A 13,718-nucleotide genomic window follows, 5' to 3' on the forward strand; every position below is an offset into this window, starting at 1 on the left:
CTAAAGGACTTTATTGGCACAACATCCTTATATAAAAGTTCAAGATTTATTGCATTCAAGTTAGAAAGTTATAATTACACACAAAATATACACATTAATTATACTATCAATTTTCCTTAATATATGTGAAATATATAATGGATGACAAAGAGGGTAGATAAAGAAAAACAAAACCGTCAAACACATGATGATTCACATGATAATAAATTGACTCATATTCCGCAAGAATGTGGGATCATTTTCTTGTTACCTGCATAAATATCTCATTGGTAAGTGATTTAATATAATTACTTCCAACACTATGTTATAGTTGAGCTATTATACACTTTGTTCTAACATTGAATTTTGACTACATGGTAAAAGAACTTGGTTATTCTTTTTTTTTTTTTTGGGAAAAAAACTAGGTGATTTGTTGGTTCAAATAGTTGTCATATATCAGGAGCTTTATTTATTTATACTTATATAGCTGACATAAATCTTAATGGCTCTCACTTTCAAATAACAATTTCAAATTATAAAATTCTATGAAAATGTCAATATACTTGACAACCCATAGAACATCAAATTCACAAAGGCATAGAATATTTATAATCAAGGGAGTTAACGTGGAAAATTTTGAAAAATTGTTTACTTTGTTCTTATTTGCTCTTATACACAACATTGTCCTAGTTGACGCAAATTTCTCCAAAAGCATGTATATTACATGGGGTGCTCAACATGCAATACTTCAGGGTGAAGATCTTCAACTTGTGCTGGATAAAACTTCAGGTAGAATTAAATTTTGTACTTATAACTTGCATCAAATTTAATTAGATTATTTAATAAAAATATTAATTAGATTATATGTTTGTCTTTGTAATACATTAAATTTTTTATAAAGAAGATAATTTATAGTTGTAACTTTGTAAGCATGGTGCATCTTTCAATATTTGGCAATTGAATGTCAAATAAATGAAAAAAAAATTGTGATTCAAACTTTTTTTTATTAATCAAACATAGGTTTTTTCATTGACTATTCAATCTACAATACTACCCCTAAATCATAACGTGGGATAGTGGGAGGTTTCACCCCCCACACCCCGGTCACAACCCAATAAACGATTGGGTCAAGCATGAAAAACGGTCGCTCTAGAAACCTTGGCTACTTATCAGTAATTATGAATCATACCCGATAATAACAATGTGAATTTTTCTTTAATCAATGTGTTAATTATATATTTGAATATAAATAAGCAAATGAATTTTTCTTGTGTCAACTTAACATGTAAGATATGGTGGTGTTACATTTGAATTGCAGGATCTGCAGCAGAAACAAAGAAACGATTCTTATTTGGAACCATTGAATCACGAATCAAATTGGTCCCTGGAAATTCTGCAGGAACAGTTACATCCTACTATGTAAGTTCAACTAAACGATCCAATAAATAACATAAATTTAAATTTCCATTAGAACAATCGACTTAATCTCATATTATATTAATAAAAATGTGAAAATGAGATTTTACATAAGGTACAAAATATGCTAATGTTTCATTTTCATAAAAATGTGTGCAGCTATCTTCCATAGGAAGCCAACATGATGAGATAGATTTTGAGTTCTTGGGAAATAGTTCTGGACAACCTTACATTGTTCATACAAATGTATACACACAAGGAAATGGAGATAGAGAGCAACAATTTTATCTTTGGTTTGACCCAACTGCTGATTTTCATAACTATACTATCCATTGGAACCCCACTGAAATTGTGTAAGTTCATAAAATACTAAACTCTACTAAGCATTCATTAAGTTTAATTTTAATCCACTATCATTCTTAAGATTTTTAGTATACTATCAACTAATCTTAAATTTTTATATCATTAGAGGTGTTGAATTTAATATTAATTTCTACATTTGTTTATGTATACAAGCTTTTTGGAAGAAAAAAAAAAATCGTCTTTGAATATAAATTCACGAGGTGTCAACTTCGTGATAAGAGTTTGACTCTATAACCTTAATGTACAGATTTCAAATATCATATGATATTGTTGTAAAATGATTATTAATGATTCGCATTTCAAATTTTATATATGATTATTATTTTTAAGTGTTTTGAAAGATGAAAATCCATAGTTAAATATACTCTCCTATATAAAATGGACACACTAATCATTGTAAGCTTCTAACGACCAATTTAACGAGAATTTTTTCAATTCATTGCGAAAGCAATCTCTAAATAGCTAAATGAGGTTGTGTCCGATTTAGTGCCTGTTTAGTTTGGAGTTTGCAACCACAAACGCACTTATGCAGGATTTTCAAAGCAAAACTGTTGTGATTTCTAAAAGCTAACACTTGAAGTTTTTGGGTTAACGTGGTGAGTTACCGTGGTTTTATAGAAAACGTGGTTTGCAAAACGCAGAAGCAAACAAGCACTTAGAGATTGATTTGCAAAAAGTCATTAAAAATACTACTCATTATGTTAAAATTACAAAATAAGTACTTAAAAATCACATAAAACTATTTGTGATCAGTTGACATTGTAAAATATTATTTTGATAGTGATATGATTTTCCCTTTTCATTTCTATAAGAAAGTATTGGTTACACCTTTCTAATGTTTTATAAATCATGGCTTACATTGGTTTTTTTTTTTTCCACAGGTGGTATATTGATAGTATACCAATTAGGGTATTCAGAAACTATGAAAATGAGGGCATTGCATACCCAAACAAGCAAGGAATGAAAGTTCACACAAGTTTATGGAATGCAGATAATTGGGCCACAAGAGGTGGACTTGTTAAGACAAATTGGACTAATGCACCATTTGTAGCCAAATTCAATCATTTTAGAGCAAGAGCTTGTAAATGGAATGGAGCAATTAGTATTAATCAATGTGCTTTAAATATAGCTGCAAATTGGTGGACTTCTCCTTCATACAAACAATTGGGTTATGCTCAATTAGGTCAAATGAATTGGGTCAGAAATAATTATATGATCTATGATTATTGTCGTGATACCAAAAGATTTAATGGTCAAATGCCTCCTGAATGTTTCAAGGCACAATTCTAAACTTGAGAATGAATAAGATTGAATAAACAACGTTACTTTTTTCATCTTAAGAGTTTCTCGTACGCCTTATTCAGATTCTAAAATCCGAAATATTTCAACGTGTTTTTGGAGGTTTTTCATGGGGTGTTTATGTTGTTCGGATTCTATAATCCGAACTATATAGGACGCGCGAGAAACTCATGGTAGAAAAAAGAACGGTCTTGACTAAAAGGATGCTTTTGTCTTTATGTTGTTTTTTCTTTTCATATTTGTTTGATGTTATAAAATTTGTGATTTCATTTTATTCTTCTTGTTTGTCAAAAAGTTAATAATAAGATAAGATATACTTGTTTTTCTATTGCAATATTCAGTTATTTATACTTGTTTTTCTATTGCAATATTCAGTTATTTATTTTGTTCCTGTGGATGTTTTAATGTGATCTTATTTATTAGGAAGAATAAGATTAAGGCAAAATTATCATTTCTCTTTTGTTTTTTTTTTTTTAGTCATTCTACTATGTCAATTTTATCATTTATATTTACAAATAATAAAATTGGTTAAATGTTGTCACTAATATTTTCTTCCTCTTGCAATTTAACCTCGAGGTTCATCTTCTTCCCTAGATAATAGGGGGAGACATCCACCAAATGAAAAAGAATAACTTGACAGTCCTAGGATACACGGCAGGATGAAAACAATTGTGAAGGCATAAAGTTGCATTTGGAAAAAGCTAGGAAATAGATGATTATGTTTTAGATTTAATGAAAATGAATAGCCTTAAAGAAAACTGAAGATTTTTTTAAAGAACAGGTAACTCCTTAACAATTACGTCATGTATCACCATATCATTGAGAATTGATATATTAGTTTTTTTGAAAGAGAATTGATATATTATATAAGGTTAAATAAGTTTTAAGTCCTTGTAAATGTAATAGATTTTTATTGTAGTCTTTAAAAAATTATCAACAATAGATACGTCTACCAAAAAAATAAAAATAAATTAAGGATTTGGTTCCTTGAGCATGTGGGTGTAGGGATTCAATTTTTACCTCTTACGTATGGTAAAAATCCGATTGAAAGAGAAGAACTCACGTTGTGTGCTCTATATATTTTTGACGAAGATTAATCTTTGTTAAGCTATGATAGAAAGTTTGTACCAATATCAATAGAAAAAAAGAAAGATATATGATAGAAAGTTTGTACCAATATCAATAGAAAAAAAGAAAGATATTTTGACTTTTAGTCATTCATTTATTTGGTGTTACCAACTTTAGTCTCCTCATTGTTAACTCTATCCAACTGGCCAACGAAAGTTTACAACATGTGTCATGTGGCAATAGAAAACTTAAAGTCCATCTCCACAAGTAGAAAACACCTACCCACCATCAACTACACACATTTTGACCAACATATATAAAAAAACTTGGTCTTATGTAAAATAGAGAGACCATGAACACCCTCTAAAAAATTGGTCTTATGTAAAATTGACATTGTTAGATATTTACTTAATAGGCATGTATTGCAAGGACACCTAATGAAATGTGCCCTTAAGCTTAATATTCTGCATTAAAATATGTACCCTTACTAGTCCTTATATAATAAGTTGAAAGACTTCGTCCACCACCAAAAATCCTATAAAATCCTCTTTTGAGAGTAACCCGTAGCAAGGGAATCGACCCATGCCTGAAATGTTTGTTGTATTGTAAGGCAAGGGGAAAGGAATCACTATTAATTTCATTTTCGAGAAAAATATAAATGTCCAAAAAAAAAAAAAAAAATCACGAGTGATATCAAAGTTCTATTATAAAATCGGTTCTCTTCCAAGTCAAAAAAAATCATATTTAAAACTTTCATGGTGCATGATATGCTTCTCTTCAATGTGCCACAATCCACAACAAGCAATGCTACAACTACAGGTTAGGAAAAGGTACATTGAATATGTCTAATAATAAAACTGTAAACCATTACAACATTTTTCAATCCAGTCCATTGATTCGCAAATCAAAAGAAAAACAAAAAGAACAAGGTCCAACCCAAAGTGTAGAATAATAAGCATGCTACTCAACAAGAGTATAATCTACCTCATATTGTAGATGTCTAAAACACCAATCTATGTAATGTTGTTTTGAGCAGCAATAACTAGGATGTGGAAGTTCACCAAGTTTAAAACCAGGAAGAATGAATTCTGGCATCTTATTGTTATCTCCTTTATACACCTTGTATTTGCCACTTGGAACATCGATGACATAGATAGAATTGTTCTCATAACCCCACATGTGCGGGTTGCTTAGTGCATAATACCTTTTCGGCGGAACACAAAATATTGCACTGTCACCCAAAGATTCCAACTTGACATAATCCATGGTAGAGAAGTCTACCTTGTGCACGTTAAACGTTACCTTTGAAATAATATTAAGCACTAAGGGTATGTTTGGAACCACAGATTGTCTGTGGAAAGAAAGGGTGGAGGACTGAAAGTTTATTGAAACAAGAGCTTCCATCGTTTGGAACACATGTGATGAGGCAAGGAAAGATCATTTTTGGTGGGGACCACACCCAGAAATGTTTCTACACAAAATTGGACAGAAAGTGATGGAAAGGCATCATTTTAATGAAATGTCAAATATAACCTTAGTTTTAAATATCCCTGTATAAATAAATACTTAAATATTATATCTATTATGTAGGGATATTTATGTCAATTTACTAACAATATAACTATCTTTCCTTTCACTTTCTTCATACTATCACTCAAACCAAACAACTAAATAATCATCTCACTTTCCACTCACTTTCTATTCACTTTCATTCCTTCAACAATCTTTCCTTTTACTATCTTTCCTTTCACTTTCTTTGATCATCCAAACAGACCCTAAAAGATATCCATCACAACTAACCAACCCTACTTGTGACCAATAATTAGTAGAAATTACACCATGAGTACTCTTCAGTTCTAAAAAATTTATATTTACATATTTCAAGCTGAGTATCCCTATGTTGGCCTTGTCAGTGACAACATATATGATACTCCCTCCGTTTCAAAATGAGTGTCGCTTTAGCCAAAAAAAATTGTTTCAAAATGAGTGTCGCTTTCAGTTTCCAATGCAATAATAACTTTTTCTTTTCAATTGTACCCTCCAATTAATACTCTGCACACCACTTCCAAAGTATTACTTTTTAAACTAACCAATAGTTAATAAGGATAATTTGGTAAAATAACCATTCTCTTTCTCTTAATCATTGCATTTCTTAATATGTGTGTAAACACCTAAAACGACACTCATTTTGAAACGGAGGGAGTATAATTTAAAACAACAAAGTCAACAACCTTATGTGGTGTCGAATAAGCAGTCCAACAAAGACTTCGAGATTGATAGACATGCAAATGATCAGAATTTGTACATAAAACCACCAAGACAAATTCCTCCGAGCCTTTAGAAAAAGCAAGCAAGACTTTGCAAGAAAAAAACTGGAAAGCAACTTTGAAGACCGGGTTATTGATTAGCATCTTTCTTCTTGTAAATGGATTAATAAGTATAAATGAATTATCTTTTCGTGTCATGATGAAATATCCGCTAGAAGACCCATGATAGGCAAATCGGAAGTAGTTATTGATCATCTTTGAGTGATAAACTTTATCGTGAGGTAAGCTAAAGAAGTTGAAAGATTTCTTAAAAGAGCACCTTTGGACAAGTAATGGTTCTTGGGATGCCATGAAATTCCTCCAATAAAGTTTATGAAATTCTCGCCAACTTTTGCATACACTACCAAATTGAAAGAGGTCATCAAAATCTAGATTCCTCGAAATGATGTCAAGCAAATCCCAAGGAAGTTGACAGTTCTCTTCTACCTTCTTCTTTTTTTGTCCTTTATATCAACAACAAACGACGATGTTAGGTGACTTACAAACATGATTTTTTTTTCTATATTTCTAAAAAATATGATTTTTTTTTATTATGGTCCCATAATATCATAGAAAATGAGGAGATAAAGAAATGTTTATTTTCCCAATTTTTCGAAACAAATATCGAGACAAACATATTAATATAATACAATATAATTATGTATTATCCTAATTTTTTTATGTTTTTCTGTAAGTAGTTTAATTTCCAATCCTACCTAGTTATAGCTTTGCTATGAATAGCCGGTCCCATTTCCAGATGGAAGGATAGGGTTGTGTTAAGCCTCAACAACAACCGTAAAACTTTTGTCATGTACCAAATTCGTAATAGTGTGAATGATAGGTCGTATCCCGGAAGCAATGTGTTGTATAGCTTAAGTACAATGTCAAATGAACAGGATGCAACATCGCCACCTCGATGCAGTGAAAAACAAGTAAGGGTTTCCACATTTTCATGAATGGGTGTGGGTAAAGACGTCGGTTCGTGAAAGTAGGATTGATTTTTGAACATGGAATATAGACACTCTTACGGGAAAGTCTATGAAAATAGTGGACAATATGACTAGAAGGAAGATTATTTTTGTGCATATAAGAAACTAAATGGTTTGGTGAAAAGGAAAAAGAATTAGATGATGGTTCATGATTTAAGCTTTGGTACACGGATAAAGTTAGATCGCGGGGGTTGATGTTGTTATGGACAAGACACCTTTAATTTATTAGTGAGGGGATTTAAATGGACATGTTGGGAGTGTTGCGAGTGGTTTTGAGGGTTTACACGAAGGGGGTGTGGCTTTGGAGTAATAAATGCGGAAGGTAAATTCATCCTATAGATTTTTCGTGTACTTTAGCTAATACTTGCTTTAGGAAAAGAGAGGAACACCTTATCTTATCATATACAAGAGTCTTGTGAAATGTTCTAAGATAGATTTCTTTAATATTAGGAAATCAGACATAAAAATTTGTTTGGATCGTAAAGTCATACCTAGAGAGAGCTTGACTGCTCAACATAGAGTGTTGGCTATGAATGAAGGAGAGTGAAGAGAAGAAGCCATAGGAAGCCATAATGTGGCTATCAAGTGGTGGCATTTTAAGGAAAAAATAAAGGTCTTTCCAACACAAATTTACCTTAATCGATGAATTACTATCCACTAAACTACTCGACAACAAAATGAAATATAATTGACACCAACATTGCAGACTCATGTAAATGTAGGAAACTCATCCATTACCATACATAGCTACAAACAAATAATATACGACCTTCCCTTATATTTAAACAAACACCAGACTGTTATTTGCTGGGGAAATTGTACTCAACTCTCCTTGGTGTGTGTATGCTAAAATGACACACTCTTCAATTTTGCAAATATATATTAATGGTAAGTGTATGAAAGAAGATCAGTGTCTTCCAAAAAAAAAATAGAGATGTATGTGTCATCTAGACATATCACACCAGAAGTGAGTCAAATTTTCCCTCAAAAAATATATGAGATTCTCTATTCTACGGGCTTTTGTGAAATAAGTTTCCAATTGATATAAAGAAATCTGGAAACACCTGAGTTTTGTTGTATTTTAATTTAGCTATAAAGCAAGACACTTCCCGTGTTGTGTTCCGGTGTCGGACACTTGTCGTGTCTAATACCGACATCACACTTATAATTACACTGAATTATGTTATTTCTTCATATTATTAATTGGGTCGGCGTGTCAATGTCATGTGTATCTGTATCAGTGCTTCATAGTTTAATTGAGACCAGACAAGAGAGTTTAACCACGACATAAAAAAAAAAGCAGACAGCCGAGTTTGCAAAGATAGTGTAAATAATATAAAAAAAAAAAAAAAAAATCAACATATGTGAAGTCCATGAATCATAAAAACAACTACTAACCAGTTCTATGACCTCCTCGTTGTTCATCATCATTGATTGGAATTGGAAGTGTGATACGATAATGCTTCATGTAGTTGTTGAATCCCAAAATCAAATGATTATGCCTTTTAAGTACCTTATTCATCCTTTCTTTGAATTTTTGAACTGGAAGTCTGGTGATTCGATAATTATTATCCATCCAGGTCTTAAAAGCATGTATGTCTTTTATAAACTCTTCATACTTTTCTCTCTTACCATGAAACGCAGATTTTACTTCGTGGAGAAACCCTATTTCAGATTTTAGAACTGGAAGTGTGATTCCATGTTCGTTTTCCATGGAGGTTGCTTAGCTCAATTTGATGAATTAAAGAACAAGAAGAAACCGATCCTAAATTGAAGAAAGCGACTAATCCAAGATTCTAATCGGATGCGTGAGTTGTTTTTGTTGTACTTACGAGTAAAACGATATCATAACCCTAATTTTCTTTTATAATAAGTTAACCCTACTTTTTTTTTATTGAAACTTGCTCTTCTCCCGGCAGGAATTGCTCTCTCTCAACCGAACTTCCCAAAATGCCCTACGTGATTTAACTCACTATGATCTACATGACTTAAGTCACGTTTCCCTCAAAAAAAAAATGACTTAAGTCACGTTGAAATACAATCTACATGACTTAAGTCATGTTCGGTACATCCAGCGCGCAGAGGTGGAGCCAGGAATTCAAAGTTAAGGGGAACGAGTATACGGAACCTTTTTTTTAGCGAACAAGGAACATAATTTGATTAAAAAATAATTTTTTAAATGCAAAAGATATATAAGAAACCCTAAAGGCCTAAACTAATATTTTCTTGTTTTTTAAAGAAATTTATAACTATATTGAGTATGAGAGACATTAATAGGTAAGTATAGAAATTTATAACTATATTGAGTATGAGAGACATTAATAGGTAAGTATAGTTATCATAAAAGTATCGACTTAATAGTAGAAAAAAATAACATTAAGTAGGAAAAGAAAACAAAAACACCCTTCTATAAAAATAAAAAAATTATAGTGCATAAATTTTTGAATTCCGTCCCTCTATAAATTTTCGATTTTGGATTTGGTCCTTATAACCTTGCCACTAGACATCTGGAACTACAGATAAGTCTCACTTGCCATGTCGCAACGTCAGCTGTCGTTTGACACATAAGCATTTTTGTAACAGATGATGACGGCAGAGACCAAAAGCAAAACGTTTATAACTTACAGAGTCTGTTTTAGAACAAAAAAAGATACGTGGACGAAAACAAAAAACATGTGAACTTATAGGGACGATTTACATATTTAAACCAAAATAATATAATAAAACAACCCCAATAAGCTCAACGAACATGACAAGATAGGCTAAAGAAACAATAGAGACAAAATTAGACAGAAATATTACCAATGCAAGCCAAAGGTCTATATAACCACGAATATAAATTGGCATAAAAGAAGGCTTTGTGCGTCTTCAACCATCATCATGAATGAAATTTGATGTGATCGAGTAACTGATTCAGCGTAAGCTCGCTAAAAATCCAAGCATTACACTCCTAACCAATTATCCAGATACATGCCATCTAGACTACCTGAAGAAAAAAAAAAAAAAGGAGAATCCTTGATGAACCCATGCACACCACCAAATTGTTTTGCATGCTCACAAATTTCAGCTGGTTTTACATTTGAAATATCCAACCACCGAAGAACAAGATGTCAAATACTTCCAACGAAGGAATGAATGATCAATTGTCTCAACTTTTTCGCATCCACCTAAACATAACAATAGATCTGAAACACCACCCAAGAAGAATTAAATTATCCATTGTTGGAATTATTTTCTTAAAAATTCTCCAAGCAAATTAAGACACGTTCATGAGGACCGCCTTGTGTCCATATTAAATTTGAATGAATATCAATACTAGGTTGCTCAATTAGAGAGAGAATGCGATAAGCACCTTTGACCGAGTAACCATTGTCTGAGTTATGAGACCAAACTCATTTGTCAACAACATCGTCGTACAAATTAATGTTGGCTAACAAAGAAACACAATGAACCAACTGCGGCTCCTCCTAGACAAAAAGTCGTCTTGCATAACAACACCCCATATTTGCCTCCTTATTTCCGTTAACACTACTATCAACACATAATTTAAAAGACAGTGAAATCTAGACCACAAATGTAAGGCCCAAGAATGAAAAGGGCGGATAGTGGTTGTCGTTGAACAAATAATGACAATGAGTGGTTTCTGACATCTTGTAGACAAATCGAATTCATATCCGAATGAGAGGGACCCTAAGATCATGTAGGTACGAGACTTCATGGTTAAAGGAAGACTTATTAGATTTGTTTGGTATTACCTATACTAACAAGATGCATATTCTTTTTGGTAGCCCATTACATAAGAATTTCACAGTTATGTGTGTTTGACTTTGAATTTTTTTTGGAATGGGTGTCGTCCTAGAAGTTTCATGGAAAACATGTGAATGATGACAAAACTCGTTGAAAAGACTCATGTTAATGTGTGTAGGTTTAATCGACAATAAAGTCTTTTGTAATGTTACACTAAGTAGCTTCTTAAAAAATCATTATTTTATGATAAATGTTTAAAAAGCGTTTTTTATTCTAGTAAACTAAAACTAACTCCAGCTATTTTAAATAATCTATAAAAACTGATCTCTAAATTAGAGAGTATCCAATGAATTTTTTTTATAAGACTTACAAATGAGCCCTTAAACGCCTAAAATAGACCAATTCATCACGTGACAAAATAGTTTTATTATAGGGTAAATTGGATTTTTGGTCCCTTAACTATTTATGTAGTATCGCTTTGGTCCTTTAATTAAAATTCGATTTATTTTGGTCCCTTAACTTCTCTCTGTTACACATTTTGGTCCTTTCCGTTAGTTTTAATTCAAAAACGTTAGGTTTTCTTCATCTTCTTCTCCTCTTTTTCATCTTCATATCATCTCCATCAGCCTTCAACAATAAGAATCCCAGAAAAATTCCAGAAGAAAAACTAACCTTTTTGAATTAAAACTAACGGAAAGGACCAAAATGTGTAACGAAGAGAAGTTAAGGGACCAAAATAAATCGAATTTTAATTAAAGGACCAAAGCGATACCACCTAAATAGTTAAGGGACAAAAAATGCAATTTAGCCTTTATTTTTTATGTTAACATAGTAGTAAATACCACCTGCAATTCATACACACAAGCGATACCACCTAAATAGTTAAGGGACCAAAAATGCAATTTAGCCTTTATTTTTTATGTTAACATAGTAGTAAATACCACCTGCAATTCATACACACAAATGTGAAAATTTAAGTTCTAACCTAGAATATCACGAATATTCATCTGAACAGTTTTGTTGTGTGTTGGTTGAGATAGGACAAACGAATCAAAATAGTGTATTTTTCGTTGAATGTTAGAGCATATCCTTTAAATTCTAAAAAAAAAAAAAAAAAAGCGATTTTCCATAGGTGTATGTTATTTTTATAAAATAAAATTTTTTATATATAGAAAATATATTACCAATATATTGAAACTAATATCCACCATATTTTCTAAAATGTCATCGGTTAAACTTTTAATCTTACTAATTTGACGGATTTCATGGCTAACTTACTATTAAATAATAAGAAAAAAACATGGCTAACTTACTATTAAATAATAAGAAAAAAAGAATGTATTATGACAAATATAGAAAAATATTTCTTTTCCTCTTCACTTATACAATAACTATAATAAAGCAGTATATTTTAAATTACTCATTTTTTTTAATCTAATTAGTTTACATATAAAATAAAAAAAATATTTATCAGCAAAATACATCATCAATGTTGATATTTTGAAAAGAAAAAAATTATGTCGATAAATAAAAATTTGTATTAACAAATATAAAGACATAAAATTTACAAATATAAGTTACTCAAAGTTAGATATTATCTGTAACACCCACGGCTGATGAGGGCAAGGGGAGTGATCGCCGGTGCACAAGGCACGACAATGAGCGGCTCCCGACAGCTTATAGAGGAACTAAATCACATCGGAATGAGAGGGATCCTGAGGCCGTGTAGGTATGGGGCTACATGGTTGAAGGAAGGCTTATAAGAATTGTTAGGTACTACCTATATCAACAAGATGCATCTTCTTTTCGGTAGCCCATTCCATAAGAACTCCACAGTTAAGCGTGCTTGACTTGGAGTAGTCTCGTCTTTGGATGGGTGACCTACCGGGAAGTTTCCCGGTAAGCGTGCAAGTAAGGACAAAACACGCTGAAAAGACTCGTGTTGGTTTGTAGGGTCAGTCGACAATGCTTAAAGTCGTCTGGGATGTTACATTATCCGCATGGTGATTATCTTAGCGCTTCTATAGGATATAATCTAAGCTATGTCGGTAGAAGTTTATGGAATGCTAAGGAAGTGATTAATGGAAGGGAAACTATCTCAAGACACTATTCGCCTACAACCTCTTACAGAAGTGCAAATCATGTGGGATGCTCTCAAGATTGCTCACATGTTTAAGCCAAACACGAAAGACTGGAATGAGAATTTCAACTGGTATGTTTTTGACACAAGAACAAATCAGATTTTAAATACACCGCTCTTACGGTATGTTCGAGTGGACATATTTTATATAATTAAAGGTTAAAATTGTTCTTGTTCCCTATAAATAAGTCCACGTTTTGTTTTAATCCCTCTAAAAAAATTCCCAGCTTTTAGTTTCTTAAAAGTTTTTCATTTTAACTTTTTGTCCATCCTTTAAAGTAAACTCATATATATAATTCATATTTTTGAATAAAATTTTGCATAAAAAGAATCTCTAAAAAAAATTAGAATTTTTTAACTAATCATGAGTGAACGGGGATTGAAAATTTTAAATGAATTAAAAGTTGAAGG

The 13,718-nt window shown here is 31.8% G+C and overlaps 2 protein-coding genes across 2 annotated transcripts; one reads left to right on the forward strand and one right to left on the reverse strand.

Annotated features, from left to right (window-relative positions):
• The first annotated feature begins 308 nt into the window (after positions 1–308).
• Positions 309–4,028, forward strand: LOC146918495 (putative xyloglucan endotransglucosylase/hydrolase protein 26). The gene is made up of 4 exons (XM_085720137.1): positions 309–768; positions 1,298–1,398; positions 1,555–1,748; positions 2,640–4,028. Exons 1-4 carry the CDS (start codon positions 525–527, stop codon positions 3,046–3,048), a joined length of 948 nt encoding a protein of 315 aa, XP_085576263.1. The 5' UTR covers positions 309–524; the 3' UTR covers positions 3,049–4,028.
• A 939-nt stretch (positions 4,029–4,967) lies between these two features.
• Positions 4,968–9,134, reverse strand: LOC146918496 (uncharacterized). The gene is made up of 3 exons (XM_085722059.1): positions 8,819–9,134; positions 6,332–6,895; positions 4,968–5,522 (listed from the first exon to the last, which is right to left on the reverse strand). The coding sequence occupies exons 1-3, from the start codon at positions 9,132–9,134 to the stop codon at positions 5,086–5,088; spliced, it is 1,317 nt and encodes a 438-aa protein (XP_085578185.1). The 3' UTR covers positions 4,968–5,085.
• Positions 9,135–13,718: the final 4,584 nt, after the last annotated feature.

Source organism: Medicago sativa, chromosome 6 (assembly GCF_051527215.1).
Source record: "Medicago sativa cultivar Bolivia chromosome 6, Bolivia_mono, whole genome shotgun sequence".
Classification (NCBI taxonomy): Eukaryota; Viridiplantae; Streptophyta; class Magnoliopsida; order Fabales; family Fabaceae; genus Medicago; species Medicago sativa.

Coding starts and splice junctions, on each gene's coding strand:
- LOC146918496 (XM_085722059.1), bottom strand. CDS start 9,134: ATGGAAAACGAACATGGAATCACACTTCCAGTTCTAAAATCTGAAATA. Junction 6,896..8,818: donor ACGAGGAGGTCATAGAACTG/GTTAGTAGTTGT, acceptor GTTGATATAAAG/GACAAAAAAAGAAGAAGGTA. Junction 5,523..6,331: donor TGACTTTGTTGTTTTAAATT/ATACTCCCTCCG, acceptor AAACGATGGAAG/CTCTTGTTTCAATAAACTTT.
- LOC146918495 (XM_085720137.1), top strand. CDS start 525: ATGAAAATGTCAATATACTTGACAACCCATAGAACATCAAATTCACAA. Junction 769..1,297: donor TGTGCTGGATAAAACTTCAG/GTAGAATTAAAT, acceptor TTTGAATTGCAG/GATCTGCAGCAGAAACAAAG. Junction 1,399..1,554: donor GAACAGTTACATCCTACTAT/GTAAGTTCAACT, acceptor AAATGTGTGCAG/CTATCTTCCATAGGAAGCCA.